At 44.8% G+C, this 26,518-nt stretch overlaps 3 protein-coding genes across 3 annotated transcripts; all 3 read left to right on the top strand.

Annotated features, from left to right (window-relative positions):
• LOC142197921 (acyl-coenzyme A amino acid N-acyltransferase 1-like) lies at positions 1–1,743 on the top strand. Its single transcript, XM_075268639.1, has 3 exons — positions 1–463; positions 808–1,010; positions 1,147–1,743. Exons 1-3 carry the CDS (start codon positions 1–3, stop codon positions 1,741–1,743), a joined length of 1,263 nt encoding a protein of 420 aa, XP_075124740.1.
• Positions 1,744–7,935: 6,192 nt separating this feature from the next.
• LOC142197934 (acyl-coenzyme A amino acid N-acyltransferase 1-like) lies at positions 7,936–12,676 on the top strand. Its single transcript, XM_075268665.1, has 3 exons — positions 7,936–8,398; positions 11,701–11,903; positions 12,080–12,676. The coding sequence occupies exons 1-3, from the start codon at positions 7,936–7,938 to the stop codon at positions 12,674–12,676; spliced, it is 1,263 nt and encodes a 420-aa protein (XP_075124766.1).
• A 7,510-nt stretch (positions 12,677–20,186) lies between these two features.
• Positions 20,187–25,364, top strand: SKA1 (spindle and kinetochore associated complex subunit 1). The gene is made up of 6 exons (XM_075262376.1): positions 20,187–20,287; positions 20,769–20,893; positions 22,568–22,659; positions 23,616–23,750; positions 23,998–24,167; positions 25,113–25,364. The coding sequence occupies exons 1-6, from the start codon at positions 20,200–20,202 to the stop codon at positions 25,259–25,261; spliced, it is 759 nt and encodes a 252-aa protein (XP_075118477.1). The 5' UTR covers positions 20,187–20,199; the 3' UTR covers positions 25,262–25,364.
• Positions 25,365–26,518: the final 1,154 nt, after the last annotated feature.

Below are 26,518 nucleotides of genomic sequence, written 5' to 3'. Positions count from 1 at the left end.
ATGATCAGCCTTAAAGCCTCCCCTGAGATCTCTCTAGTAGATGAACCTGTGAAGATCCAAATTTGGGGTCTTCAGCCACAGCAACAAATAACCTTGAGAGCTTGGTTAAAGGATGAGAAAGGGAAGATCTTTCATTCCCGAGCCTTCTATGTCAGTGATACAGAGGGAAAAGTAGACCTGGAGCATTCACCAGCCACTGGTGGAGACTTCCATGGAGTGTGTCCGATGGGTCTGTTCTGGGCTTTGAAACCATCCACCCTTTTCCGACGACTTATCAAACGTGACGTGATGGGAAGTCCTTTCCATGTTCACCTAGAAGTCTACAGTCATCTGGAATTTACTCCCTTTCCTAAGAAACCTCCTGCTGCCACTACAAGTGTCAAAAGATGGTATGTATCCCCTGGGGTTCAGAGACTGGAGGTCAGACAAGGAAGAATCAGAGGAGCTTTATTCCTTCCTCCAGGTAAATAGTGTACTTTTGTTTTCAGACTATAATACATGTTGCTAATAAAGATCCCGTTGGTTAGGATTCTGTTAAAATAAAGCAGTCCCTGACTGATGTATATTTAAGTTCAGGCACACCTACATATACAACAATTTAGAGGCTAGAACCTATCACCAATTCTAGCGTGTCTTGCACCTGTCGTGAATGAACCAAGACGGATAAGAAACCACCGTAGGTCTTTTGAACTTGATAAACCAGTGACTATTTTCAATATGACCTGCAAGCTTCATCATGACTCTCGAAGGCTTGTAGTGGTGGACAACAGATTTCCATGAGATATTATGAGTTCTCTCTCTCCATAGGTGAAGGTCCTTTCCGAGGGGTTATAGACCTATTTGGTGGTATCGGAGGTCTTGTAGAGTTTCGAAGCAGTCTCTTGGCCAGTCGTGGATTTGCATCTCTTGCTTTGGCTTACTTTGGTTATGATGATCTTCCGAAAACTCTGGACCATATTGATCTTGAATATTTCGAGGAAGCTGCTAATTTTCTTCTTAACCATCCGAAGGTAAACTAAATCCACTTTCTGTAAGCCATCTAGACATTTTTCCTCTACGATCAAGTATATTACAACAACTAGAGTTGACCACACTTAGAAATTTTATTTTACTTTATCTCATCTCATTGATGTAATTTTCTTTCAGGTGTCAAGTGCTGGAGTCGGAATTGTAGGAGTCAGTAAAGGAGCTGAGATAGCTCTGGCCACGGCATGTTTTGTGCCCCAAATTGTGGCTACCATTTGTATCAACGGGACTGTTTGCGTAACTGGCAATGATCTCAGTTATGGTGACCTGACAATCAGAGGAATTCCTTATCAAGTTGAAAAAGCTTTGATGACTTCCTCAGGGGCCATTGATTATAGATTTGTATTTGGAGACCCAAGACTCCCGGAAAACCAGGATTCAGTACTTCCTATTGAGAAAGCCAGAGGTCCTATCATGTTCTTGGTGGGAGAAGATGACCAATGTAATGACAGTGTGTTATATGCCAAACTATCTATAGCCAGAGCTGAAAAGTTTGGTAAGAAGGACGTGTCCTTACGGTCTTACCCTGGTGCTGGACATCTTCTCGAACCTCCAGGTTCCCCTTTATGCACTGCGTCACTAAATTCTGCTTCTGATGTTTCTACAATGTGGGGTGGAGAACTCGTGGGGCACTGCAAAGCACAAGAGATGAGCTGGCGGGAAACACTTGACTTCTTCCGCAGATATATACCATGTTCTCATAGGAATAAATTATAACCTCCCCCCAGTACTGGTAACATGGGGGCCTTCCTGAAAACATATTAAACCGAATAGAATACTGTATAGAACTTATTCAGCCGAATAAATAAAAGACTTCTAAAGTTTTTCCTCTTCTTCATGAATGTTCTTCTGTTATCAATGCAGAGACCTGCGCAGGAAGAATAATTTGAAAGTTATGTAACTACTGGACTCCGAGGATATTATTTACCTGTAGAACACAAAGGATTTTACTATTACATAATACACCAACAGGGATAGTATATGTAACTCACAGACACTCCTAAGAAGGATTATTACCCCAGTAGACCGCCAAGGATAATTCTACTTAAACCAATGGACCATCAAAGAAAAATGGATGCAGCACAGAAGGTATGGACACACTGTGTCACTGGATGGGTTTGGTTTGGGGCTACTCCTCAGGGAGTTGTCTAAGTGGTCTCCTGGTCTTTACCCTTTAACCCATTTCTAAACATGGATCTACTCTCCGCTGCAAGGAACTACTAGGAGTAGTTCAGTGATATCAGATTCACATGGCTCAAGAGACTCTGAAGTGTGGAAATGAAGAGAGACACAACATGTGTGGTCAGAGTACAGGCTGAAGTCAGGGGAGGCAGGGTATGTTCAGCACAGAGGTCAGACAGGAGGCCTGAGCAGGGTTCAGAATTGGTATACAGGCATAAGTCAGGGCAGGTGACTCCGATATAAGAAGCAGGTGCAAGGTCAGGTAAACAACCCTGCAGCCCACTAGGAACCTTTTTGCTCAGGCACCTTCCTTTTGGTAATTGTGCCTGAAATAGCTCACAAGTGTGGCTCTACAATGGACATTGCTGGTGGGAATCCTAAGTTTGAGGACACACTAGATGTATTTGCAGCAGGTTGGCCACCACAATAGTCTAATCCATGTGCCGTAGCACAAATTGTTAGTCATTGCTGTAGGTTTTACCATTGATTTTCAACCTTTGCAATGCAAACTAAAAGTTGGAAACAGCCCGGAACCCAAGGTGATTCTTTGGTGTCCCAGTGGAGTATGGTTACATAACATGTTTATATAATTAACATCTTAATGAATGTCCTGAAATTGTCTTAACCATTGGGGCTGGAGTTCAGAAGATGGTATAATGTATGATGGAGAACATCGTAATTAGAAGGAAGAGATCGTGAGTCTCCTGCTCCATCAGGAAGAGTAAAGACATGTTAATCTGGAATGTTCTGTTTGTCCAGCGTTCGGTTGGGTCCAGTGTTGTCTTGCAGTCAGGAGATGGGAATTGTCACTGCTCACTTCTGTGAAGATTGTGTGCAAGATATGTATGTGAGGGTCTCGCCTTCAGCCTCAAGTCAAAAGGGATTTAAGATCTGTACCACATGGCCAGGGCATTGTAGATACTTTATAGCATTAGTGGATGCAGCACAATCTTAATGAAGAAAATTGCCCCAGCAAAAGAGACACCAAATGACTCCAGAAACTGCCATCAACCAGGGTATGTCCAGGATAAATATATATATATATATATATATATATATATATATATATATATATATATATATATAGTCCTATGAAAAAGTTTGGGCACCCCTATTAATCTTAATCATTTTTTGTTCTAAATATTTTGGTGTTTGCAACAGCCATTTCAGTTTGATATATCTAATAACTGATGGACACAGTAATATTTCAGGATTGAAATGAGGTTTATTGTACTAACAGAAAATGTGCAATATGCATTAAACCAAAATTTGACCGGTGCAAAAGTATGGGCACCCTTATCATTTTATTGATTTGAATTCCCCTAACTACTTTTTACTGACTTACTGAAGCACAAAATTGGTTTTGTAACCTCAGTGAGCTTTGAACTTCATAGCCAGGTGTATCCAATCATGAGAAAAGGTATTTAAGGTGGCCAATTGCAAGTTGTTCTACTATTTGAATCTCCTCTGAAGAGTGGCATCATGGGCTACTCAAAACAACTCTCAAATGATCTGAAAACAAAGATTGTTCAACATAGTTGTTCAGCGGAAGGATACAAAACGTTGTCTCAGAGATTTAACCTGTCAGTTTCCACTGTGAGGAACATAGTAAGGAAATGGAAGACTACAGGGACAGTTCTTGTTAAGCCCAGAAGTGGCAGGCCAAGAAAAATATCAGAAAGGCAGAGAAGAAGAATGGTGAGAACAGTCAAGGACAATCCACAGACCACCTCCAAAGAGCTGCAGCATCATCTTGCTGCAGATGGTGTCACTGTGCATCGGTCAACTATACAGCGCACTTTGCACAAATAGAAGCTGTATGGGAGAGTGATGAGAAAGAAGCCGTTTCTGCACGTACGCCACAAATAGAGTTGCCTGAGGTATGAAAAAGCACATTTGGACAAGGCAGCTTCATTTTGGAAACAAAAATTGAGTTGTTTGGTTATAAAAAAAAGGCGTTATGCATGGCGTCCAAAAAGAAACAGCATTCCAAGAAAAACACATGCTACCCACTGTAAAATTTGGTGGAGGTTCCATCATGCTTTGGGGCTGTGTGGCCAATGCCGGCATCGGGAATCTTGTTAAAGTTGAGAGTCGCATGGATTCCACTCAGTATCAGCAGATTCTTGAGAATAATGTTCAAGAATCAGTGACGAAGTTGAAGTTACGCCGGGGATGGATATTTCAGCAAGACAATGATCCAAAACACCGCTCCAAATCCTCAGGCATTCATGCAGAGGAACAATTACAATGTTCTGGAATGGCCATCCCAGTCCCCAGACCTGAATATCATTGAACATCTGTGGGATGATTTGAAGCGGGCTGTCCATGCTTGGCGACCATCTAACTTAACTGAACTTGAATTGTTTGTCCAAAATACCTTTATCCAGGAACTGATTAAAAGCTACAGGAAGCGACTAGAGGCTGTTATCTTTGCAAAAGGAGGATCTACTAAATATTAATGTCACTTTTCTGTTGAGGTGCCCATACTTTTGCACCGGTCAAATTTTGGTTTAATGCACATTGCACATTTTCTGTTAGTACAATAAACCTCATTTCAATCCTGAAATATTACTGTGTCCATCAGTTATTAGATATATCAAACTGAAATGGCTGTTATAAACACCAAAATATTTAGAACTAAAAATGATTAAGATTAATAGGGGTGCCCAAACTTTTTCATAGGACTGTATATATATATATATATATATATATATATATATATATATACACACACACACAGAAAAAAAAAACATACTCACCTGTTCCTGATGCTCCGATGTCACCCAGCAGTCTTGCTGCTCCTAGACAACTTCTGCTTGTACCACCATTGTTTTTGATTGTTTTATTTAACATCCATCCAAAGAATAGTTAAAACGAGAGCTATTTGCACCATCCTTTGTCTCCTGACTCTTAAATACTGCACCCGTCAACATTAAGGGTACTCCAGCCACCATTGGGCTTAAGGAGAAACAGGGAATGCCCTGGGGGGAAGTGAAGATCACTACCGCCATCTGTCAAAGCACCAGCCCCTGCGGAGTCTCAGTTCCTGCATGTGAATTGCTGCAAAAAACACCAGTTTTCATTCTAAATTTCCTATCAGTATCTCCAGTCTCTGGAAACATTCAGTATATCTCTTCCTAAGTCCATCCCCAATTACTATCCTATCTTTGACCTCTACATGCAGCTCTTTCCTCTTCATGGCTCGGTTTTTGCTCTGAAACGCATTGTCAGCTATGAGACCTTTTACACACAGGGGGGTGTTTTTCCAAATCATGCCCAATCCACTTCATTTACCCCAGGTGGACTCCAACCAAAGTGGAGAATCTCAAAGATGACCAAGAAAAATAGAGGTCACCAAGCTAAACTGTAAGAGTCTTAACAAAGGGTATGTCCATGTAAAAATTTCATTCATAAAATTGTTCTGTCCCCACATGAAGGCGATTGAAGGTGTAACTAATAGCGGCCGTGTGACTCTTCTACCTTCGTATCCAAGCAGTGGAGCAGACCGGACCGGCAGGAGCTCAGGATAGATGGATTCAAACGTAGACACGATGATATGATGAACCAACATGGGTTTATTTGACCCAAGAACAGCGACAAGCGATAACACAATACTGTAATAGCCTTGGCAGTCGTGGTATTGAATGCAGTCCTGTTGGTGTCTTTCCTGAGGCTAATGCTGGTCAAAAACTGATGCCTTCACAAGCCCAAGCATAAGGAAGTCCTGTCACACAGCTATGAAAAACTAAAATGGCTGCAGGGAGTGACATGGACCAGGGCTTGCCTAAAACCACGCCCAGAGAGAAAAAACTCAAGAACAAGGGCGTGCAGCATGCAAATTCTGGCCAGCAGATGGCAGCAACAACAATGCATAGAAGTAACATGAAAGGGAAATAGTAATACAGGACATTTAACTAATAAGTATGAGGAGAACAGCACAAAAAATATTTTTTAATAAATTTGCAAAAAATTATAAAAAAATCATTTTTCAGATTCTCATTATGAGGTACTGAGTGCAGATTAATAAGGAAACATTAGATTTTTTTTTTCCTTTTTTAATACAAGGTCTCAACATAACAATATGTGGATAGAGCTGAAGACTTTAATAATACACAATGCAAGAAGAATTGGGTCCTTCTCCAAGAGGGCACTTGAGGACATATCAGTTATTCAGAATGAAGCCGTCACTCTGCTATCATCGGTGGTAACTCAAGTATAAAGTACATGGTGATGCAACAGGATTAGCTGAACTGGTAAGTAAGCAGGTCAGGTTGCCTATGACCCAAAAGCGTACAAAGGTATTTAGTTTCTCAATCATTTTATACATTTTTGTTAAAGAGTAGAAAACAAAAAAACAGAACATACAAAGACGACCTGCAAGGTCACAAAAAGAGCAAAAAAAACCATAACATTAGGTAAGAGATGAAAGTATCCATACACGAGTCCATGGGTTATGTACATGAGCGGATAATCCTGTGCACCTGCTGATACGATCCGATGTCTCACTGTGGGTAAGGATCAGGGGATAATCATACACATTAGGGAGAGTGTGTGCCTACATAGGCAGTACGGAGACTTACAAGTCATTCCTGCTCCGCTAGGGATTCTGGGTAAAAAATATGCAAATCTATTCTCCAGGATGTAATTAGTGTAACAGTGCACTCTGTATGCCGCCCTCTAGAGGCAGCATCTTTAACATCATGCATGACTCAGTTAAAAAGTCTTCTAGCATGATGCGGAGTTCATTGCCAAATTAGTATTTCTATTCCAAAAAGAACAGATTCCCAGCTATGGACAGCACTGTTTCGGCCTTTTGGGCCTCCTCAGCATAGCGCAGGGATACTGATTTGGCAGAATGAGAGACTATAGACCAGGGTCAGGGGATAATCATACACATCAGGGAGAGTGCGTGCCTACATAGGCGTACGGAGACTTACAAGTCATTCCTGCTCCGCTAGGGATTCTGGGTAAAAAATATGCAAATCTATTCTCCAGGATGTAATTAGGATATCATGACAAGGATATGGGTGGAGAAAGATAATAAAAAAATCTTCTAATACTGGACCCACTCCACCTTCATCAACACCTAGACCTGGGCCATTATAGAAGAAGGGTTACAAATGGACCTTTATACTGCGCGGTGGCCACTAAGGCGGTATTATACTGTGTGGGGACATTATAATGTTTGGGGGCACTATACTGTATTGAAAGCATCATACTATGTCGGGGTACACATGGGTATTGTACTGAGTGTGTTGTTACTGCATGGGAGAGCAAACTGACCGAATGGGAATGGTTGGGGTCATGGGCAGGGTTAGGGGTCATGACTTAAAATTCTACCACCAAAATTCTTCATCTTTTGTCCTCTGAAACTTTTGCACTGGGCTCACCAATGTATTCAAACAGCCCTGGGGTCAGATATACTGGTTTGACAGTACACTGTCTAGTAACTGTGGATTAAACATTAACCCACGTGCCCTAAAACGTTTCGAAACATATACGTATCAGTCTGTGTAATAATTACTTTATATTTAAATTTCATAAGACAAGCCCTTTATAGCACCTCCCTGCAGCACAGAGGAATACAGTCTCTCCTGGGGATAGGTTTTGTGCATCAGATATCTGTAGAAAGAAGACGGAGGTGAGCAATTATTTTTGTACAGGATTTTTAGTGCTTTACTTTTTAGATTCTCAATTTATTCTCACTCTTCTGGTTATTTAGATATGATCAGCCTTAAAGCCTCCCCCAAGACCTCTCTAGTAGATGAACCTGTGAGAATCCAAGTTTGGGGTCTTCCGCCAGAGCAAATAATAACCTTGAGAGCTTGGTTACAGGATGAGAAAGGGAAGATTTTTCATTCCCGAGCCTTCTATATCAGTAATACGGAGGGGAAAGTAGACCTGGAGCACTCACCAGCCACTGGTGGAGACTTCCAAGGAGTGTGTCCGATGGGTCTGTTCTGGGCTTTGAAGCCATCCACCCCATTGCTACGACTTATAAAACGTAACGTAATTGGAAGTCCTTTCCATGTTCACCTGGAAGTCTACAGTCATGTGGAATTGACTCCCTTTCCCAAGGAGCCTCCTGCTGCAACGACAAGTGTCGAAAGATGGTACGCGTCTCCTGGGGTTCAGAGATTGGAGGTCAGACAAGGAAGAATCAGAGGAGCTTTATTCCTTCCTCCAGGTAAATAATGGATTAAAATAAATTAAATCTTCAACAAAAGAAGCAGCTTTCCCGCAACGTGGGGCTTTAGTGGGCCAATGTTCTCGTGTTAACCTTTAAAGGACACAACCTAGATTGGCACTTAAGGATGTGGATCCTCTTTTTTTGTTTGTTTCTCGTTGTCACACTGAGAAGCCATGACTGTTTCACTTATATGTTGACATACGAGGGCTTGTTTTTTGTGCACTGAGTTGTAATTTTCTACTGCATTATTTTGAGAAACATTCAGCTACATTGCAATGTACTGTAGTCAAATTATTCCTATAGAGATGCTTATAAGGGTGCTGTACTGCAGTGGTGTTTGCCATGTGACAACGCACCCAATAGAGTAGGGACCCACCATACGGAGGTTGCCGTGGGTGGTTAGTGGGCTAATACAATTTTCTTTAAAACGTACACTAGGAACCAACTCCTCAACACTAATGTTTGGGTTTCCATACTTCGGCTCCATTTGGAGACCCAAAAAATGAAATCCCAATCCGCTTCAAAAGCAATTATCCAACTTTAATAGGGTCTGCCGAGTTTCTGCCCGGAAAATGTGGGCAATTTTCAAGTGAATTTGGGGACAAAATCACTAAACGTAGAGTGAGTGCTGGTGAACCCAATCTTAATGACCAATGACGTACCTACCCGTCATTGATTACCAATTGCAGAGTATATTAGAAGTCAACTGCAAAAGATTAGTATTACAGTGTATTGTATGAGTGATTAGACACGCTAGGGTTAAAGGTCCCCAAGTGGTATAGAAATAAAAGTATAAAAAAAAACAAAAAAAACCATAAAAAATATAAAAATGCAATAATTATAATAATAAATATAATAAACATAAATCCTTTAGGCATCCCCCGCACTCACAAATTCCCGAATTCCCGAAAAAAAAGTTCTCTGGCAGCACTGCACACTCAAACAGCACTGGGCGTGTCCCCAATGCTGCGAGAGAACTCTCCAGTGCCGCCTCCATCTTCTTCAGGAATGGGTCTTCATCGCGTCTTCTTCCAGCGGTGGTTTCAATCTTCTAGGCCTCGGGCAGCCGACCACACATGCCTGCCGACCACAAGAAAATGGCTGGGTACAATACTATGTAAGCGGCCATTTCCTTGGTGCCGGCGGGCATGCACAGTCGGCTTTGCCCTAATCTCGAGGCTAAGAAGTTTGAAGCCACCGCTGGAAGAAGACCCGTTCCTGAAGAAGATAGAGGCGGCGCTGGATATTTCTTTCACAGCATTGGGGACGCCCCCAGTGCTGTTTGAGCGCTGATGACCGCCCCCAGTGCTGTGAGAGAACTCATTTAGATAATAACGAAAACCAGATGATATACCGAATGGCGGCGCGGAGAAGACATCTAAAGGTAGGAGAAGAATAGCCTTTCTTAAGGCTATTCCGACGTGGTAGTGAGAAAAAATTAAGTTTTAATGATAGGATCCCTTTAAAATTTTTTAAAAGGTACTAAAACATTAAAAATACTATAGAGATTTGGTATTGCTGGGATCATACTGACCCACAGAATTTAGGTAACATTTTTACCGTATAGTGAATGCCATAAAAATTATACACATAAGAAATTGGTGCAACTGCATTTTTTTTCAATTCAATATTATTCAGAAGTTCCACCTTCCCAATACTTTGCACAGGATAGTGAACGATCCCATTACAAAGTACAATTTGTCCCACAAACAATAAGCCATCATGTGACTCATCATGTGACGAAAAAAAAGTATGGCTTTTCAAGGGTTGGTGTGAAAGATTGGATATGCAAAAATGAAAATTGGCTCAGTTTTTAAAGGGTTAAGTTAAAGTAAAAATCCAATAAAACCAATGTCAATGAGATCACCATATCTGGAGTCGCAAGTAGAAATTTTACCCTTAAAATCTCCCATGCTGAACCAGCAATATAATGTGTATACGGATTACTGGTTCTCCCCAATGCAGAGAACAGACGTGTTGAATTACAATGCCTGTTATTTTTGTTCACCCCATAGAAAGTTACTGCCGGAGGTGTCGGCCAGTGACTCCTGTATGTCGTACAAGCTGAGCATGCATGTGTACGTACGAATTGGGCAACATAGTGTTAGGAACCTGGTGCAACAAATAACTCAGTAAGTCCCAGGCAACTAGAATCCCCAAGCGATGAGGCAAAAACAGTCCTGGGTGTGCTACGCTCTCCCAAACGGAGTGGACCCTGGAGTTCTTCATCAGAGCTCCTGATGGTGGAGTTGGACTTGGTAAAGTCCAAGGCCCAGATCCGCAAATGTCCAGAGAGCGATACACACCCAGCGAACCCCAAGTAGGAGGACCCAGAAGGACCAAGTCACTAACCTGAGAGTGAAGTCCAAGAGAACAGGATGGACTGGAGTGCCGATGAGCAGGAGGGTAATCCAGGGAAGTCACGCAGATACCCAAGAAGCAATTTTGTGGTCAAACAAGCCGAGTCGATAACTGGAGGTCATGTGGTAACAGAGGGTGAGGCAGAAGCATAGTCAGGGAAGCCGGGTCATACACAGGAGGTCAACGAAGTAGCCAAATCAGGATCCAAACGGGAGGTCAGGTGTAAGCCAGAGGTCATACACAGGTGGTCAGGAAGGTGCTAAAATCAGGATCCAAAAGGGAGGAGAGGTCTGTAAAGCAAGCCGGGTCATACACATACAAGGAAATCCAGGTGCAGGAAAAGAGACATGGAGGTAGCAGGACAGGAGACAGGGAACGGGAGAGGCTTATCGCTAGGGGAGCTGATTCCACTGGGAAAAAGAATAACTAGCGGCAGGTTGAAACCAAAATGAGCCTCAGGCCCATCGCTGACTCCCCTGACCCCAGAAGTGCCGGTCCTGACGCTAGGGAGAAACTGGAACCTCTGCACACTCAAGCGGAGGCCTCCGGCCTACCCCAGCACCAGAACAAGCAGATATCCCGGTGCTAGGCAGGGATCAGGGCGCAGCACAGTGGAGGCTCTGGCCCGTTCCAACACATAGCTGTTGACCAAACAAGTATTTGGTTGTCCAGGATCACTCTACTCTTCCCAATCGAAACACATACACACTTGGCTAAGACAATTATATACGCTATATGTATAGGTTAGTTGGAAGTAACAGCTGTTTCGCTGTCAATTACTGCAGATTTAAGGGTAACTGAATATGAGGCCATTGGTATTTGCCTTCTTCTGGATTAACACTGTAGAGTAATAGATTGGACTTGACGGATTTTTCTTCAACATCGTGCACAAGTATCATAATGTCTGTAGAGATATAATTAGTTTTCTCTCTCCATAGGTGAAGGTCCTTTCCGAGGGGTTATAGACCTATTTGGTGGTATCGGAGGTCTTGTAGAGTTTCGAAGCAGTCTCTTGGCCAGTCATGGATTTGCCGCTCTTGCTTTGGCTTACTTTGGTTACGATGATCTTCCAAAAACTCTGGACCATATTGATCTTAAATATTTTGAAGAAGCTGTTAACTTTCTTCTTAATCATCCCAAGGTAAGCAATACCCACTTCCTGTTAGCCATCTAGACATTTTACCACCACAACGTTGTCCCCAGGTATGAGTGGTCGAAGCTATTACAATACTCATATGTATTACTAGTACGAGACTTGGTTAGGTAAATTTGATCATAATTCATATATTTTTTCCTATTGACATCTTTTTCTTCCAGGTGTCGAGCATTGGAGTTGGAGTTGTAGGGATTAGTAAAGGGGCTGAGATAGGTCAGGCCATGGCATGTTTCATACCCCATATTGTGGCTACAGTCTGTATCAATGGGACCATTTTTGTAACTGACCAGGATCTCCGTTATGGTGACCTGACAATAAGAGCACTTCCTTATAAAATAGAAAAAGCTTTGATAACCTCCTCGGGCGCCATTGATTGTAGTCACATGTATGGAGACCCGAGAGACCCGGCACACCAGGATTCAGTGCTTCCTATTGAGAAATCCAGATGTCCCATCATGTTCTTGGTGGGAGAAAATGACCTATGTCATGACAGTGTGTTATATGCTAAACTATCTCAATCCAGAGCGGAAAAGTTTGGTAAGAAGGACGTGTACTTACGGTCGTACCCTGGTGCTGGACATCTTCTCGAACCCTCAGGTTCCCCTTTATGCCCTGCGTCACTAAATGCTATTTCTGGTGCTCCTGTATTATGGGGTGGAGAACTCGTGGGGCACTGCAAAGCGCAAGAGATGAGCTGGCGGGAAACACTTGACTTCTTACATCGATATATACCATGTTCTCAGAGGAATAAATTGTGAACCGCCCCAGTACAGGTAATATGGGGGCCTTTCCAAAAACATATACAGTGGGATAGCACATACAATACATACGTCCAAATAAATGAAAGCAGAAAGCTAATGGACTCCATAGACAACTATTTGATTTGGGTGCTAAAAGATTGTGATATTTTTTTGTCTACACCTGAGGGCACTGTCAAAGGTTTGTCTGAGGTCACCTGGTTTTCATCCTTTAACTCCTCCTTATGCAGAAATATGGCTTTCGCATCAATGAATCACCAGGTTGCCACCTGTAGGAGTAGTTCCCGTACATTGATAGCTGATCTAACTGGGAACGAGAGACACCAGTGCATGGTGCATTGAAAAGACAAGCAAAACTGTGGTGAGAGCACTGAGGTAAGGGTTGGCAGAGTACGTTCTGTCCAAAGGTCAAAGTCAGTATACAAGTACAAGTCACGGCAGACAGAGCAGAGTCAGATAGGAGAAACAGATTCAAGGTTTTTCCACTGGTACTTTCCTGATAGGAAAGATGCCTTATAAATAGTCTATAGCAGGGGTGGGCAATTAATTTTCCCATGGGGCCGCATAAGAAATTGAAACTATGCTAGAGGGCTGTGCCGTGGCAAATTTAGCCCCACCCACTTCTACGCTGACTCCACCCATTCTCAATCATCTTTCCATGTGCCCCCACAAAGTATAATCCTCCTACAGTCACCCGTACATTATATGTTCCCAAATTATAATGTTCCCTTCCAACTGCCCCACTGTATTAAGTCCCTCTCCTGGTGCCCCAGTTTAAACTGGTGGAAACTAGAGGGGACATGAAACTGGAGCAGCTGAGGGGGGGAGATTAACCAGTGGGGGTAGTTGGAAGGGGGCAATAAATTAATGGCAGCTGGGACATGAAACTAGGGGCAACTAGAGGGGGATATGAAACTGGAGCAGCTGGAGGGGGATGTTAGCAGTAGGGGTAGTTGGAGGGGAACAATAAATTAATGGCAGATAAAGTAGGACATTAAATTGGGGGCAACTAGAGGGGGACATTAAAATCAGACAGCTGGAAGCAGACATTAAACCGTAGGGGTAGCTGGAGGGTGACATTAATCTGGGGGCAACTAGAGGCAGACATGTCCCCCACCAGCTACCTCCATGGTTTAATGTCCCCCCAGTTTAAGTGCCCCCTTCATCTACCCCCAGTTTCATGTCCCCCTCCATTTCTCCCCCAGTTTCATATCCCCCTTCATCTCCCCCATTTCATATCCCCCCCTCCATCTGCCATCTCTTCCCCCAGTATAACATTCCCCTTCCATCTCTGCCCCTAGGTTACTGAGACACACACACACAGACAGACACACACATACAGATAGACACAGACAGACATATACAGACAGACACACACTCTCCACCCTGCATCTCACATACCCCCCTCCCCTCTCAGTACCTTAGGACACACACCACACGTGTCTCTGTCTTCTTGCACAGTCCTGCTGGCACTAAGACACGCTTTCCTAGACACGCCTCCCTAGTCAAGCTATGCGGGCTGGACTGAATCAGTCAGAGGGCCGGATATGGCCTGTGGGCCGTACTTTGCCCAGGTCTGGTCTATAGGTTCTGGAGATTTGCTGAGAACAGACTGCAAGGTTTACAGCCTATGAACTCTACAGGCAAAGACTGCAGCACTACACTGTGTGCAGAATTATTAGGCAGATGAGTATTTTGATCACATCATCCTTTTTATACATGTTGTCCTACTCCAAGCTGTATAGGCTTGAAAGCCAACTACCAATTATGTAAATCAGGTGATTTGCATCTCTGTAATGAGGAGGGGTGTGGTCTAATTACATCAACACCCTATATAAGGTGTGCTTAATTATTAGGCAACTTCCTTTCCTTTGGCAAAATGGGTCAGAAGAGAGATTTGTCGGACTCTGAAAAGTCAAAAATTGGGAGATGTCTTGCAGAGGGATGCAGCAGTCTTGAAACTGCAAACTTTTGAAGCGTGATCACCGAACAATCAAGTGTTTCATGGCAAATAGCCAACTGGGTCGCTAGAAGCGTGTTGATAAAAAAAGGCGCAAAATAACTGCATGAAGATGCCATTTGCCACCAGTTTTGCCATATTTCACAGCTGCAACGTTACTGGAGTATCAAAAAGCACAAGGTGTGCGATACTCAGGGACATGGCCAAGTTAAGGAAGGCTGACGACCTTTGAACAAGAAAAATAAGATAAAACGTCAATACTAGGCCAAGAAATATCTTAAGACTTATGTTTCTAAGGTTTTATGGACTGATGAAATGAGAGTGACTCCTGATGGGCCAAATGGATGGGCCCGAGGATGGATCAGTAAAGGGCAGAGAGCTCCACTCCGACTCAGACGCAGGCAAGGTGGAGGTGGGGTACTGGTATGGCTGGTATCATCAAAGATGAACTTGTGGGACCTTTTCGAGCTGAGGATGGAGTGAAACACAACTCCCAGATCTACTGCCAGTTTCTGGAAGATGCCTTCTTGAAGCAGTGGTACAGGAAGAAGTCAGTATCGTTCAATAAAACCATGATTTTCATGCAGGACAATACACCATCACATGCATCCGAATACTCCACAGCGTGGCTGGCCAGTAAAGGTCTAGAAGAAGAAAAAATAATGACATGGCCGCCTTGTTCACCTGATCTGAACACCATAGACCAGTGGTCCCCAACCTTTTTTCCACCAGGGACCAGTTTCAGCAAGACAATTTTTCTATGGCCCAGTGGGGGCGGGAAGGGGTGTGGATGGGGGTGGGGAAGGGGTGTGGTTGGGGGTGGGGTTAAGCATGGGGGTGTAGATTAGAATGATGTACATATGAAAACACAAGAGAAAGTGCAAACTGACGGACACTGCCGGTTATGAAGATGGCTACTGATGACGGATATCACTCCTAATGCTGCTATTAACTTCACTACAGCCTCACTACAGCTACATTACACGTCACAGGGATAAGTGACGTGTAATGTATAACCAACAAGTAGGTATATTTCAGCTCACCATATAATATGTACCGTATTTTTCGGACTATAAGACGCACTGGACTATAAGACGCACCTAGGTTTTAGAGGAGGAAAATAGGGAAAAAAAAATTTGAAGCAAAAAATGGTAAAATATTTAATATATGGGAGTTGTAGTTTTGCAACAGCTGCAAGGCCACATTGACAGGTGACCCTGCAGCTGTACGGGGACGCATAGAGTGTTTTTTTTTGTGGAGCCAGCTGTACTTTTTAGTTATACCATTTTGGGGAATATCTATTGCTTAGATCACCTTGTATTGAAAAAAAACCCGGTGGTTTATGATATATAATATAATAATACTAATACTAATACTAATAGACAGAATGTCCCATAGACGGCAATACAGTTGTATTGCCGTCTATGGGACTTGCAATCAAGTGACCGCAGGTTCAAGCTCCCGGGGGGGGGATAAAATAGTAAAAAAAAAAAAAAAGCTTTAAAAATATAAATAAAAGTTCTAAATCACCTCCTGTCCCTAGAAAAAAAAATAAATTATATATATATATATATATATATATATATATATATATATATATATATATATATATATATAAAAATTCTAGGGACAGGAGGTGATTTAGAACTTTTATTTATATTTTTAAAGCTTTTTTTTTTTTTTTACTATTTTATCCCCCCCCCGGGAGCTTGAACCTGCGGTCGCTTGATTGCAAGTCCCATAGACGGCAATACAACTGTATTGCCGTCTATGGGACATTCTGTCTATTAGTATTACGGCTGGTCATAGAGACCAGCCGCAATACTAATACAGCAGTGACAGGCCGGGGAGCCTCATTAGGCTCCCGGCTGTCACCCGAACAGGTCGGCTCCTGCGATATCGCCACGAGCCGGCCTGCAACTCTACAGGTACGGGGCCGATGGGGACCGGCCCCGGGGGAGAAGGGGCCGCTGATACTGACCCGGCATCCGCTGTACTAGAGAGGCGGATGCCGGCACGGGATAGACGCCGGGGCCTGAGACATCGCTGCCCTGCCCTGCATGAAGCCAGCAGCGGGGGGACGGAGGAGCGGAATAGCATCACTCCTCCCGCTGCTGGCTTCATGCAGGCAGAGGAGCGCAGCGATGTCTCAGGCCCCGGCGTCTATCCCTTTCCGGCTTCCACCTCTCTAGTACAGCGGGTGCCAGGCGCCACATTCGGACTATAAGACGCACCCTTCTTTTCCCCCCAAATTTTGGGGAAAAAAAGTGCGTCTTATAGTCCGAAAAATACGGTACTTGAAACGTCCGCTGGAGAGCCCGGTGCACCATAGTTTACAGATAATTCTATTAGATACCTAGTACAATTATTAAATATCCTCTATCCTAAGATCCACAAAGGAAAATATATCAACAACCTTACTAAATCCAAACAATAACACCTTATAATTGTAGTCTACCATACTTATAAAATTAAATTAGACATACTTGTAATTGCGACAAGAACCACAAGCTTTTTGATACTCTATTTACTGTCAGTCCCCAATCTTCCTGACGACTGGGAGACACAGCGGTCGGACCCCCAGCCATCGTACTCTTGTCTCCTGCCCTATGGATGGGGAATGAGTGCTGCTTGAAGAGGCCTTTAGTGAACAGGCGGGCGCTGCAGACTTTTCACTACTTTCCTCCTCACTACTGCCCATTCACTTGAAGGTGGTCAATGAACATTACGTCACATGGCATGTGAAGTGGAAGTGGCATTCAAAGTGCGCTACTGCCCCTTCAAACAGCTGGTCTTCGAGGGTCCCGAATGATGAACTACAGCTGATTTTCCATTAAAGGGGTTTCCAGGAATTGAACAAATGACAGATTAGGCCGGGGAAGGTGTAGCAGAAAAAAAAAATTCATACTCACCGGTACCTGGCGATCCAGTGTACGCCACCGTTGTCTGTTTGGATGCCATGGCTTCAGTGCCTAAATTTCTGTATCCCACGTGATTGCTTCAGTAGCCGAAGCCGAAACACAGTTTTTTGGAGAGGATTTTGATGCGGAATCCACCTCAAAATCCGGCTCCAAAAACGGTTCCCTTTGACTTCAATGGGAGCCGCTTGCTTATTTTTTCTGCTAGCTGGTAGAGGAAAAAAGAAGCGAGCTTCCCTATCTTGCCGTGGATTCTGCAACACGAGACTCCCTCCCAATGAGGTCCATTCTTTGGGCCTAATCTGCAGCAGAATGCAGTGACGGGATGCACCACCATGTGCGGCTAGCCGCATGGAAGTTTTCACACGCGGAATACAAATTCTGCTGTGTGAACATACCCTACCCTGCTTTTTTCTCTATGGGCCCCTTCACACGGCGTAAGCGCTCGGCTCATTCCGAGCCGTACACATGAGCGCTTCTAAACACTTCCCATTCACTTCAATGGGAGCGCTCGTAGAGAAAAAAGCAGCCCATTCATTTCCAATGGGGAGCGCTCGTATGCCGGCTCCCATTGAAATGAATGGGATCTGCTTTATACGCGCTGATTTTGAACGTGTTTTAACGTTCAGAATCAGTCAGCGTATCCGAAGTGTGAATGCACCCTTAGTCTATGTAGACTGCTAGCTTTTTCTTTTCTGCTAGCAGAGAAAAAGAAGCGACATGACCTTTCTTCAGGCGTTTTCCGCCTGAAGAAAGCAATAGAAGTAAATGGGAGGCGAAAACCTTGTGTTTTTTTGCAAAAATAAGCGATGCTTTTTTGCAAAAAAACACACGGAAAAAAAACGCGACACGGTTTTTTCAGCCCATTCACTTTACAGGAGTGGATAACAGCCTGGCTTTTTTTTTTTTAAAGCTGTTTTTACGGGAAAAAAAAGCTCCAAAAAAAGCTTGGGAAGGTCCAAAAAAAGCTTCCTAATTAGGAAGCTTTTTTTTTTTTCCAATGCCAAAATAAGCCACACGTTATTTACGTAGAACTTACCCTAACTGCGTCATGTGAATACGCCCTTAGTGTCCAATGCCATAGCCACAGGGAGGATGAAAACCACACGGCGGGCCCTGCTCTCTGAATGGATTTCTAACGGTTAGTCACTATACGATTTTATGGAAAACCTACAAAATCAGGATGAATTTTACACAATGAATCTCTGAACTGTGCCAGTGTTCACACCTATGCGTTTTTCAGCTGCATAACAGTGTACGATAAGACGGTATGTTAGGAGTATATTCAGACACAGCGGGGATGTAGTGGTTTACTGCCACAATTACTGCAAAATCAGAGCAAATCGGCGGCATTTTGTGGTAAATCGCGCAGTAGTCGCAGCAATAAACTGCAAGATAACAGCTATGTCTGAATGTACCGTTAAGTAGATGGCAGGGTAGGCAGATATCAGGAGAAGGTATTAATAAAGACTCCCACAAACTAATGGGGGCCAATAATACACCAGTATAATAATAATACACCAGTATAATAATAATACACCAGTATAATAATACACCAGTATAATAACACACCAGGGGAAAATTAAGTTTTAATATCTCTTGCAGCACTACTATAGCAACATAAAGACGAACACAACATGGCCGCGTCCGACAGACGTGGTTTTCCCGGTGAGATTAAACCACGGTCTTCAGAAAAATGGCTGACCGCGATCAGTAACACGGGAGCACGAGGACGGGTGTGGGCGTTGTGTTTGAGCTCTAGTGTTCATACAGTATTGGATGTGACGTCAGCGCAGCGCTCGGCGGGTAGATTTGAATTACAGAGTCCCGGCTGTCAGGTCAGTGACTAGTGCTGTGTACAGGGGTGACAGGTCTGTATACGGGGGCAGGATATGGGCTGTGTATTCATTGTGTCATGACGTCATGTAATATACTATTGGCAAATCCATTTCTATAACTATGAGCCTGGCATTGTGCCCCCATAATAGAAGAAGCCATAGTGCCCCTATAGTACAGCCTGGCAGAGTGCCCCCATAATAGAAGTCACAGTGCCCCTATAGCATATCCTGACAGAGTGCCCCTATAGTATACCCTGGAAGAGTGCCCCCATAATAGAAGAAGCCATAGTGCCCCTATAGTATATCCTGGCAGAGTGCCCCCATAATAGAAGAAGTCATAGTGCCCCTATAGTACACCCTGGCAGAGTGCCCCCATAATAGAAGTCACAGTGCCCCTATAGTACACCCTGGCAGAGTGCCCCCATAATATAAGCTATAGTGCCCCTATAGTATATCCTGACAGAGTGCCCCCATAATAGAAGTCACAGTGCCCCTATAGTACACCCTGGCAGAGTGCCCCCATAATATAAGCTATAGTGCCCCTATAGTATATCCTGACAGAGTGCCCCCATAATAGAAGCCATAGTGCCCCTATAGTATATCCTGGCAGAGTGCCCCCATAATAGAAGAAGCCGTAATGTTACTATAATAACAACCTGTCCCCATCACAGCCTCGCTCATAGTTCTCCTGTACAGTGCAGGTATTGCTAAGTCTGGGGGTGACGTTACCCAATCTTTACCCTCCCTTTAACCAGCTGTGTGCTGGAGCCTGACCTCACACCCTGACTCTTTCCTCAGTGGTGAGAGATGGATCCGCTGGACCTGGATGATCTTTGTTCTCACGTCCATTCTAAGATTTCTGTCATCAAGAAGACCCTGCAGCTCCGTCACATCGGTGAGTCTCCCTCAGGTCAGACTGGCCGCTCTAGTTTGCCATGCCTTTAAGTCCATGTTGTTGGGTTTTTTTGTCCCCCACTGTGGATCTCCTGTAAATCCTTGGCAGCTCCTCAGTGTCATATACCGTACACGTGATGTGCAGATTGTGCTGACACTTCACCCCATGTATTAAAGGGGACCTCTACAGCGCACTATCCTGCCTTAGAGTTCAGCTAAACCTCATTCACGTGTCTTGTACTGTGATCTGCTGCCATGTCTGAACTTTACCTAAAGGGGGCGTCTCCTATGGGATATGTTGATAGAAATAGTATTGAGACATGGGATGACCTAGTGACCTAGTTAAAGGGAACCTGTCACTGGGGGTCCCAGATGTCGGACCCCACTGGTAACCTGCTTTATATATTGTAGTATAATATAGAATTGATTATCTATTGATTCCCTTTTGTATAACATCTGCTTGCGCTTCCCCTTATCCCCAGGTCAGGACCCCTCCTTAGGGTCTGTGCTCAGTAAAGTGGCCCAGGAGTTGCAGCTTCTGTGTGAGCTCCTTAATAAAGTGGAGACGGAAGTTCACAGGCAGGAAACCATTGCAAAGTCCTTGAAGGTAAGATGGAGAGCAATGTGGCTTCTGTTACTGGGGTCATCCACGTATTTGGCTGCAGGATGCCACAGGAATGGCAATGCCATAGCAAGTGCACCGTCTCTCCAATCACCAGGAGACTGTATGGGGGACTTTCTCCTGATCGCTGGGGGTCCGACTGCCAGGCCTTAAATGACCTTAAAGAGGACCTTTCATGGTTTGGGGCACAGGCAGTTCTGTATACTGAATTCAGCGCACTGTCAGCTTTCCCGATCTGTGCCCCGGGTAAAGCGCTATCGATCCTGGTGCCGTAGCTCTTTACAGTCAGTCAGGTACGTTCTTCTTCACAGCAGCGCCTATTGTGCTGTACTGTGTGAGCGGGGAGGAACGCCCCCTCCCTCTGCTCACAGTGCTTGTCCATAGACGAGTATTATCAGGAGGGGGGGGGGGCGTTCCTTCCCCTCACACTGTACAGCGCGATAGGCGCTGCTTTGAAGAAGGACATACCTGACTGGCTGTCAGGAACGCCCTTCTGACTGTAAAGAGCCGCAGAACCGGGATCGCTAGCTCTTTACCCGGGGCACAGATCGGGAAAGCCAACAGTGCGCTGAATTTAGTGCACTGTCGGTTTTCCAGCAGTATATAGAACTGCCTGTGCCCAAATCGGTGAAAGCTCCTCTTTAAAGGGATTCTACCACTAAATAGGTATTTTTTCTGCTTTAGACGTTGGAATAGCCTTTAGAAAGGTTATTCGTCTCTTACCTTTAGACGTGGTTTCCGTGGCACCGTTCCTTAGAAATCCCGGTTTTTACCAGTATGCTAATGAGTTCTCTCGCAGCGATGGGGGTGGGCCCCAGCGCTCAAACGGCGAATGGGGCGTCCCCACTGCTGCCCGAGAACTCTCTTCAGCGACGCCTCCTTCTTCAGCTGCATCCTCCCCTTCTTTGTCGTCTTCCTTCTGCGTCATCTTCGACGCCTGCGCAGTCAGCTCTGCCAGCGAGACACTAGTAGAGCCAACTGCGCATGCCAGCCGGCGGCCATATTTTCGAGGCTGCAATTACACACAGTACACTCCTCAAAGTCTTCGCAGAGCGTAGTGCGCATGCTCAGTAAAGTCTGTACAGACCTCCGACGCGCGAGTGAAGTCATCCAGGCTTCGGAGGGTCTGTACAGACCTTACTGAGCATGCGCAGAACGCTCTGTTCAGCGAAGACTTCGAGGAGTGTACTGCGCAGTCGGCTCTACTAGTGTCTCGCAGGTGTCGGAGCTGACGCCGAAGGAAGACGACAGAGAAGGGGAAGATGCAGCTGAAGAAGGAGGCGTCGCCGAAGAGAGTTCTTGGGCAACAGTGGGGACGCCCCCATCGCTGTTTGAGCGCTGGGGCCCGCCCCCATTGCTGCGAGAGAACTCATTAGCCTGATGTACAGGATCATTTTATTGCAATCTGATATGTTTTAGTTCAGAATCCCTAGTCACATGACCCTGAGCAGAAATACCGTTTTGCTGACCACCTTTCAGCCAAGAGGGTGGACTCTCCTTTAGAGGTGAGGCATTCCCTTTAAAATGCTGAATGCTCCCGATAAAGTGGAGTGGAGTCCCACTTTAGGGTCTGAACACAAAGATGTATTCGTGACTGAAGTATAAAGTGTACCGCTCATCCCGTGTGTTACTCAGGAGGGTGAATTCTTTGTGCTTCAGGAGCTGCAAGCAACTCTAGAGCGAGATGTCAAGGAAGCGTCTCATCTCAATGACAATATTCCGCCTCATCTTCCCAAGAAATGTCCTACCAGGTAAATTCAAGTCTTTAAAGGGGTTTTCTAGGCAGGTCGCTATTTTCAGAATAGGTCATCATGTCAAGATCAGTGGAGGGGGGTCTGACACCCAGGACCCCGACCGATCTGCTCTGCGTCCCCTTCACATACAAATGCTGCTGGGTCCAAGATTTCGGACCCTCATAGACCTTCAATTGATGGCCTATCTCAAAGGACTGGTCATCAGAAGGATTGTGACATTCATGGTTCATATGGTACAGCAGCAATGCAGTCCCAATCAATTGAATGGGGCTGACGCTAGGTTCACACCTGCGTTCTGCTCTCCGTTCTATGGTTTCCGTCTTCTGCATGCCAGAAGACGGAAAGCACAGACCGGGTCCGGCCGTGAGCGGCGGTGTGCGTTTTATGCTCTCCGCCGCGAAACCGGATTTTTTTATCTGGACACAGAGTACTGCATGTCCGACTCTGTGTCTGGATTATAAAACCCGGTTTCGCGGCGGAGAGCGCAAAACGCTCACCGCCGCTCACGGCCGGACAGCTTTCTCACCCATTCAAATGAAAGACTCCTGCAGGTTTCCGTCTCCTGCATCTGTTTTAGGCAGGAAACGGAAACCTCAAGTACGGACACCTGGGCGCAGATGTGAATGAGCCCTGAGCTGCAATTTCGAGCCTATCAAAAAGCTTGTATTGTGCCAAGTTTCTGCCCTGCCCATAGTGTCCCATGCCCCAGTTTGCAATAACACGAAAGGATGCTCGTTCTAATATTTGGCATCCGTGCCCTCCATTGTTGACCTTGCATTCATTCTTCCTCCCATCCCGCCCCTCTGAGTTACACATAGTGATAAGGTAGATGTAGTTTTCGCAGTCACATGTGTGGCAGGGTCCGGGTGATGCAGAACGCACTGTTCCCAGCCGCCTCCTCCTCGGAGACTTCATCCCCTGAATATTAATGTCCTGTCTCATCTGTTTCCTAGTAATTCAGTCCCAGGTGAGGAACCTCCGGTGGAAGTTAAGGTCGCCGCTCCAGAGCCGGCCAAGAAATCTGTCAGAGAAAAACACATCAAAGAAATGGAGCTGATTACGGTGCAGGAGTTCGCCAATGTGCCGGCGTAAGTGAAATGTAATGGTATTCTATCAAGGCATCCTACATCTCAGCATCTATGACTATGGCAGGTGACATAGAAATCAAAAAGTCAGAATTTTGCAAAATAAATTGCAACATTTTGTGCCTTGTATTCCAAAAAACGAGCACGCAAAGCGTAATAAATCTTCTCCACTGTGTCCAAGTCTGATAGAGAAGGACCCAACACTGTGATGCCAGACGTGATCCGCTAAACCATAGCGTTCCTTACACAGGTATATGAAAAACCGCCTGACGTACGAGCAGATCAACCACCTTATCGAAGAGCTCAACAAGGCCGTGGTCAGCAAGTACAAGATCATGCACCAGCCCCTTAAATCTCTGAACAACATTGCCAGAAAGCAACTGGGACGCTTCAAAGAGGAGGAGACTTCAGATACGAAAGGTATCTCATACAACATTAGGGGGATTGAGGAGTAAAATTTCAACGGTGCTGAACTAACAGGGACAGTGTTACCCTATTTTGATATGATTTTTGGATAGCTGAAGTCTACTTGACAAACTCCAGTGTAGTAAGTAATGTTGCTGTACAGTAGGGCTGCGGCCCAGACACCGGTCACCATTTCTACTTTAAAGGGATCCTATCATTGGATACCCTTTTTTTCTTGATCACATGTAGGAATAGCCTTAAGAAAGGCTATTCTTCTCCTACCGTTAGATGTCTTCGCTGCGGTTCGGTAGAAATACGTGTTTTCTTCGGTATGCAAATGAGTTCTCTCGCAGCACTTGGGGCGTCCCCATTGCTGTGAGATAACTCTCCATCTTATTCTGGAACGGCCTCTCTCTGTGTCTTCTTCCAGAGTCGGGTTCAATCTTCTAGGCCTCGGGCACAGCCAAGTGCGCATGCCCAGGCCAAAAGAAAATGGCCGCTTACACAGATGTAAGCGGCCATTTTTTTGTGAGTCGGGCATGCACAGTCGGCTGTGCCAAAGGCCTAGAAGATTGAAACCCAGGATGGAAGAAGACACAGGGAGAGGCCGTTCCAGAAGAAGATGGAGAGTTCTCTCACAGCATTGGGGATGCCCCCAGTGCTGCGAGATAACTCATTTGCATACTGAAGAAAACACGTATTTCTACCGAATGGCGGCGCGTAGAAGACATCTAAAGGAAAGAGAAGAATAGCCTTTCTTAAGGCTATTCCTACAAGTTAGGGGAAAAAAAGGGGATCCAATGATAGGATCCCTTTAATGTAGAAACGGTGACTGGTGTCTGGGCTGCAGCCCTACTGTATAGGCAACATTACAGAAAGTGATCCTGAAATATCGATTTTGCAGACAATCTACCAGAGACCTCACTGTCACGTGTTAACTCTTCTGCCTTTTCCCCTTAGGCCAGTTTTTTATGGTCGAGCAAGATATCAAAGAATTCACCCAAGTGAAGGTAGACAAGCGATTCCACGGCATGCTGAGCATCCTGCGGCACTGTCACCGCCTCCGAGAGCTGCGAGGGAAAGGGATGGTGCGTTATGTTATCTGCTAATGACTCTCCCATACGGAGTATTCTTCAGCACCCCCGACACTACAGACAATACACAGGACGTCAGGAAGGACTCCACTACATAACAGTCTATTGGATACGGAGCACAGAGCGAGAAACTGACCCCCAAATTTCTTGTTCTAATGCCCTGCTTATTCTAATGGCTTTGACATGACATCACTGCATCCTTTATTACAGTACGGGATTAGTTGTATATAAGACTACATTCATATCTGCTCCGGGGTCTCCATTGCTGTGTCTGCTGAACAAAGTCCTACATGGGGGGGGGCTTTTTTCTCGCCAGTTTCAGTTTAAGAACGACGGACCCTGTTCTAGCCAGTGGGATCAGTCGTTCTCCATGTGTTACCGCTTTTTTAGTGTTCAGGTCTCCCGAAGGACCGAGAGCAGACACTAGTGTAAACCTAGCAGTTGAGTTTTCCAGTTTTAGGTTCGGAAAGCTTAAAGGGGCGGTGCCAAGCTGACCACTTATTGCCTGTTTGTATGTAAGATATTAAGTGTCTGGTCGGTGGAAGCTCTGACTGCTGGGACCCCCATTAATCGCAAGAATTGGGGTCTGTAGTCTCTCAATAGAATAGTGGTCGCTCAGCTTGTCTCTAGGGGGCTGACTACAACAATCAGAGTAAAGCAGCCAGTAATCTGACAGTCCCATAGAGATGACGGAGCGGCAGTGTATCTGCAACCAGGGCTGCGTTCGGATGAGCACAGGGGACCCCAGTTCTCCTCAGTGGAGGGGGTCTGGGCAATCAGACTGAAGATGGGTAATAAAATGTCAAGTTTGCACAACGGTTGTATAAATAAAATATTCTGTAACTTTATACTTTGTTTCAGCTCTTCACCATTCTCTTGATCTTTGCTTGCTGTCAGTGACTGAGCAGACTCCTGACCACACTCCTCGTCCGTCACCCTGCATGTCACTAGTCCTGCTCTCAGCTCATACATTGTATCCAATCTGTACAATACTCTGCGAGCTCAATGTCATGTACAGCAGACTTATACATTGTATCCAGTCTATACAATACTCTGCGAGCTCAATGTCATGTACAGCAGACTGACACATTGTAACCAGTCTATACAATACTCTACAAGCTCAATGTCATGTACAGCAGACTGATACATTGTATCCAGTCTATACAATACTCTACGAGCTCAATGTCATATACAGCAGACTGATACATTGTATCCAGTCTATACAATACTCTACGAGCTCAATGTCATATACAGCAGACTGACACATTGTAT

This window comes from Leptodactylus fuscus, chromosome 1, assembly GCF_031893055.1.
Source record: "Leptodactylus fuscus isolate aLepFus1 chromosome 1, aLepFus1.hap2, whole genome shotgun sequence".
In the NCBI taxonomy this organism is placed as follows: domain Eukaryota; kingdom Metazoa; phylum Chordata; class Amphibia; order Anura; family Leptodactylidae; genus Leptodactylus; species Leptodactylus fuscus.
Note: the sequence above shows the minus strand (reverse complement) of the source record. Positions and strands in the feature narration are given on the sequence as shown.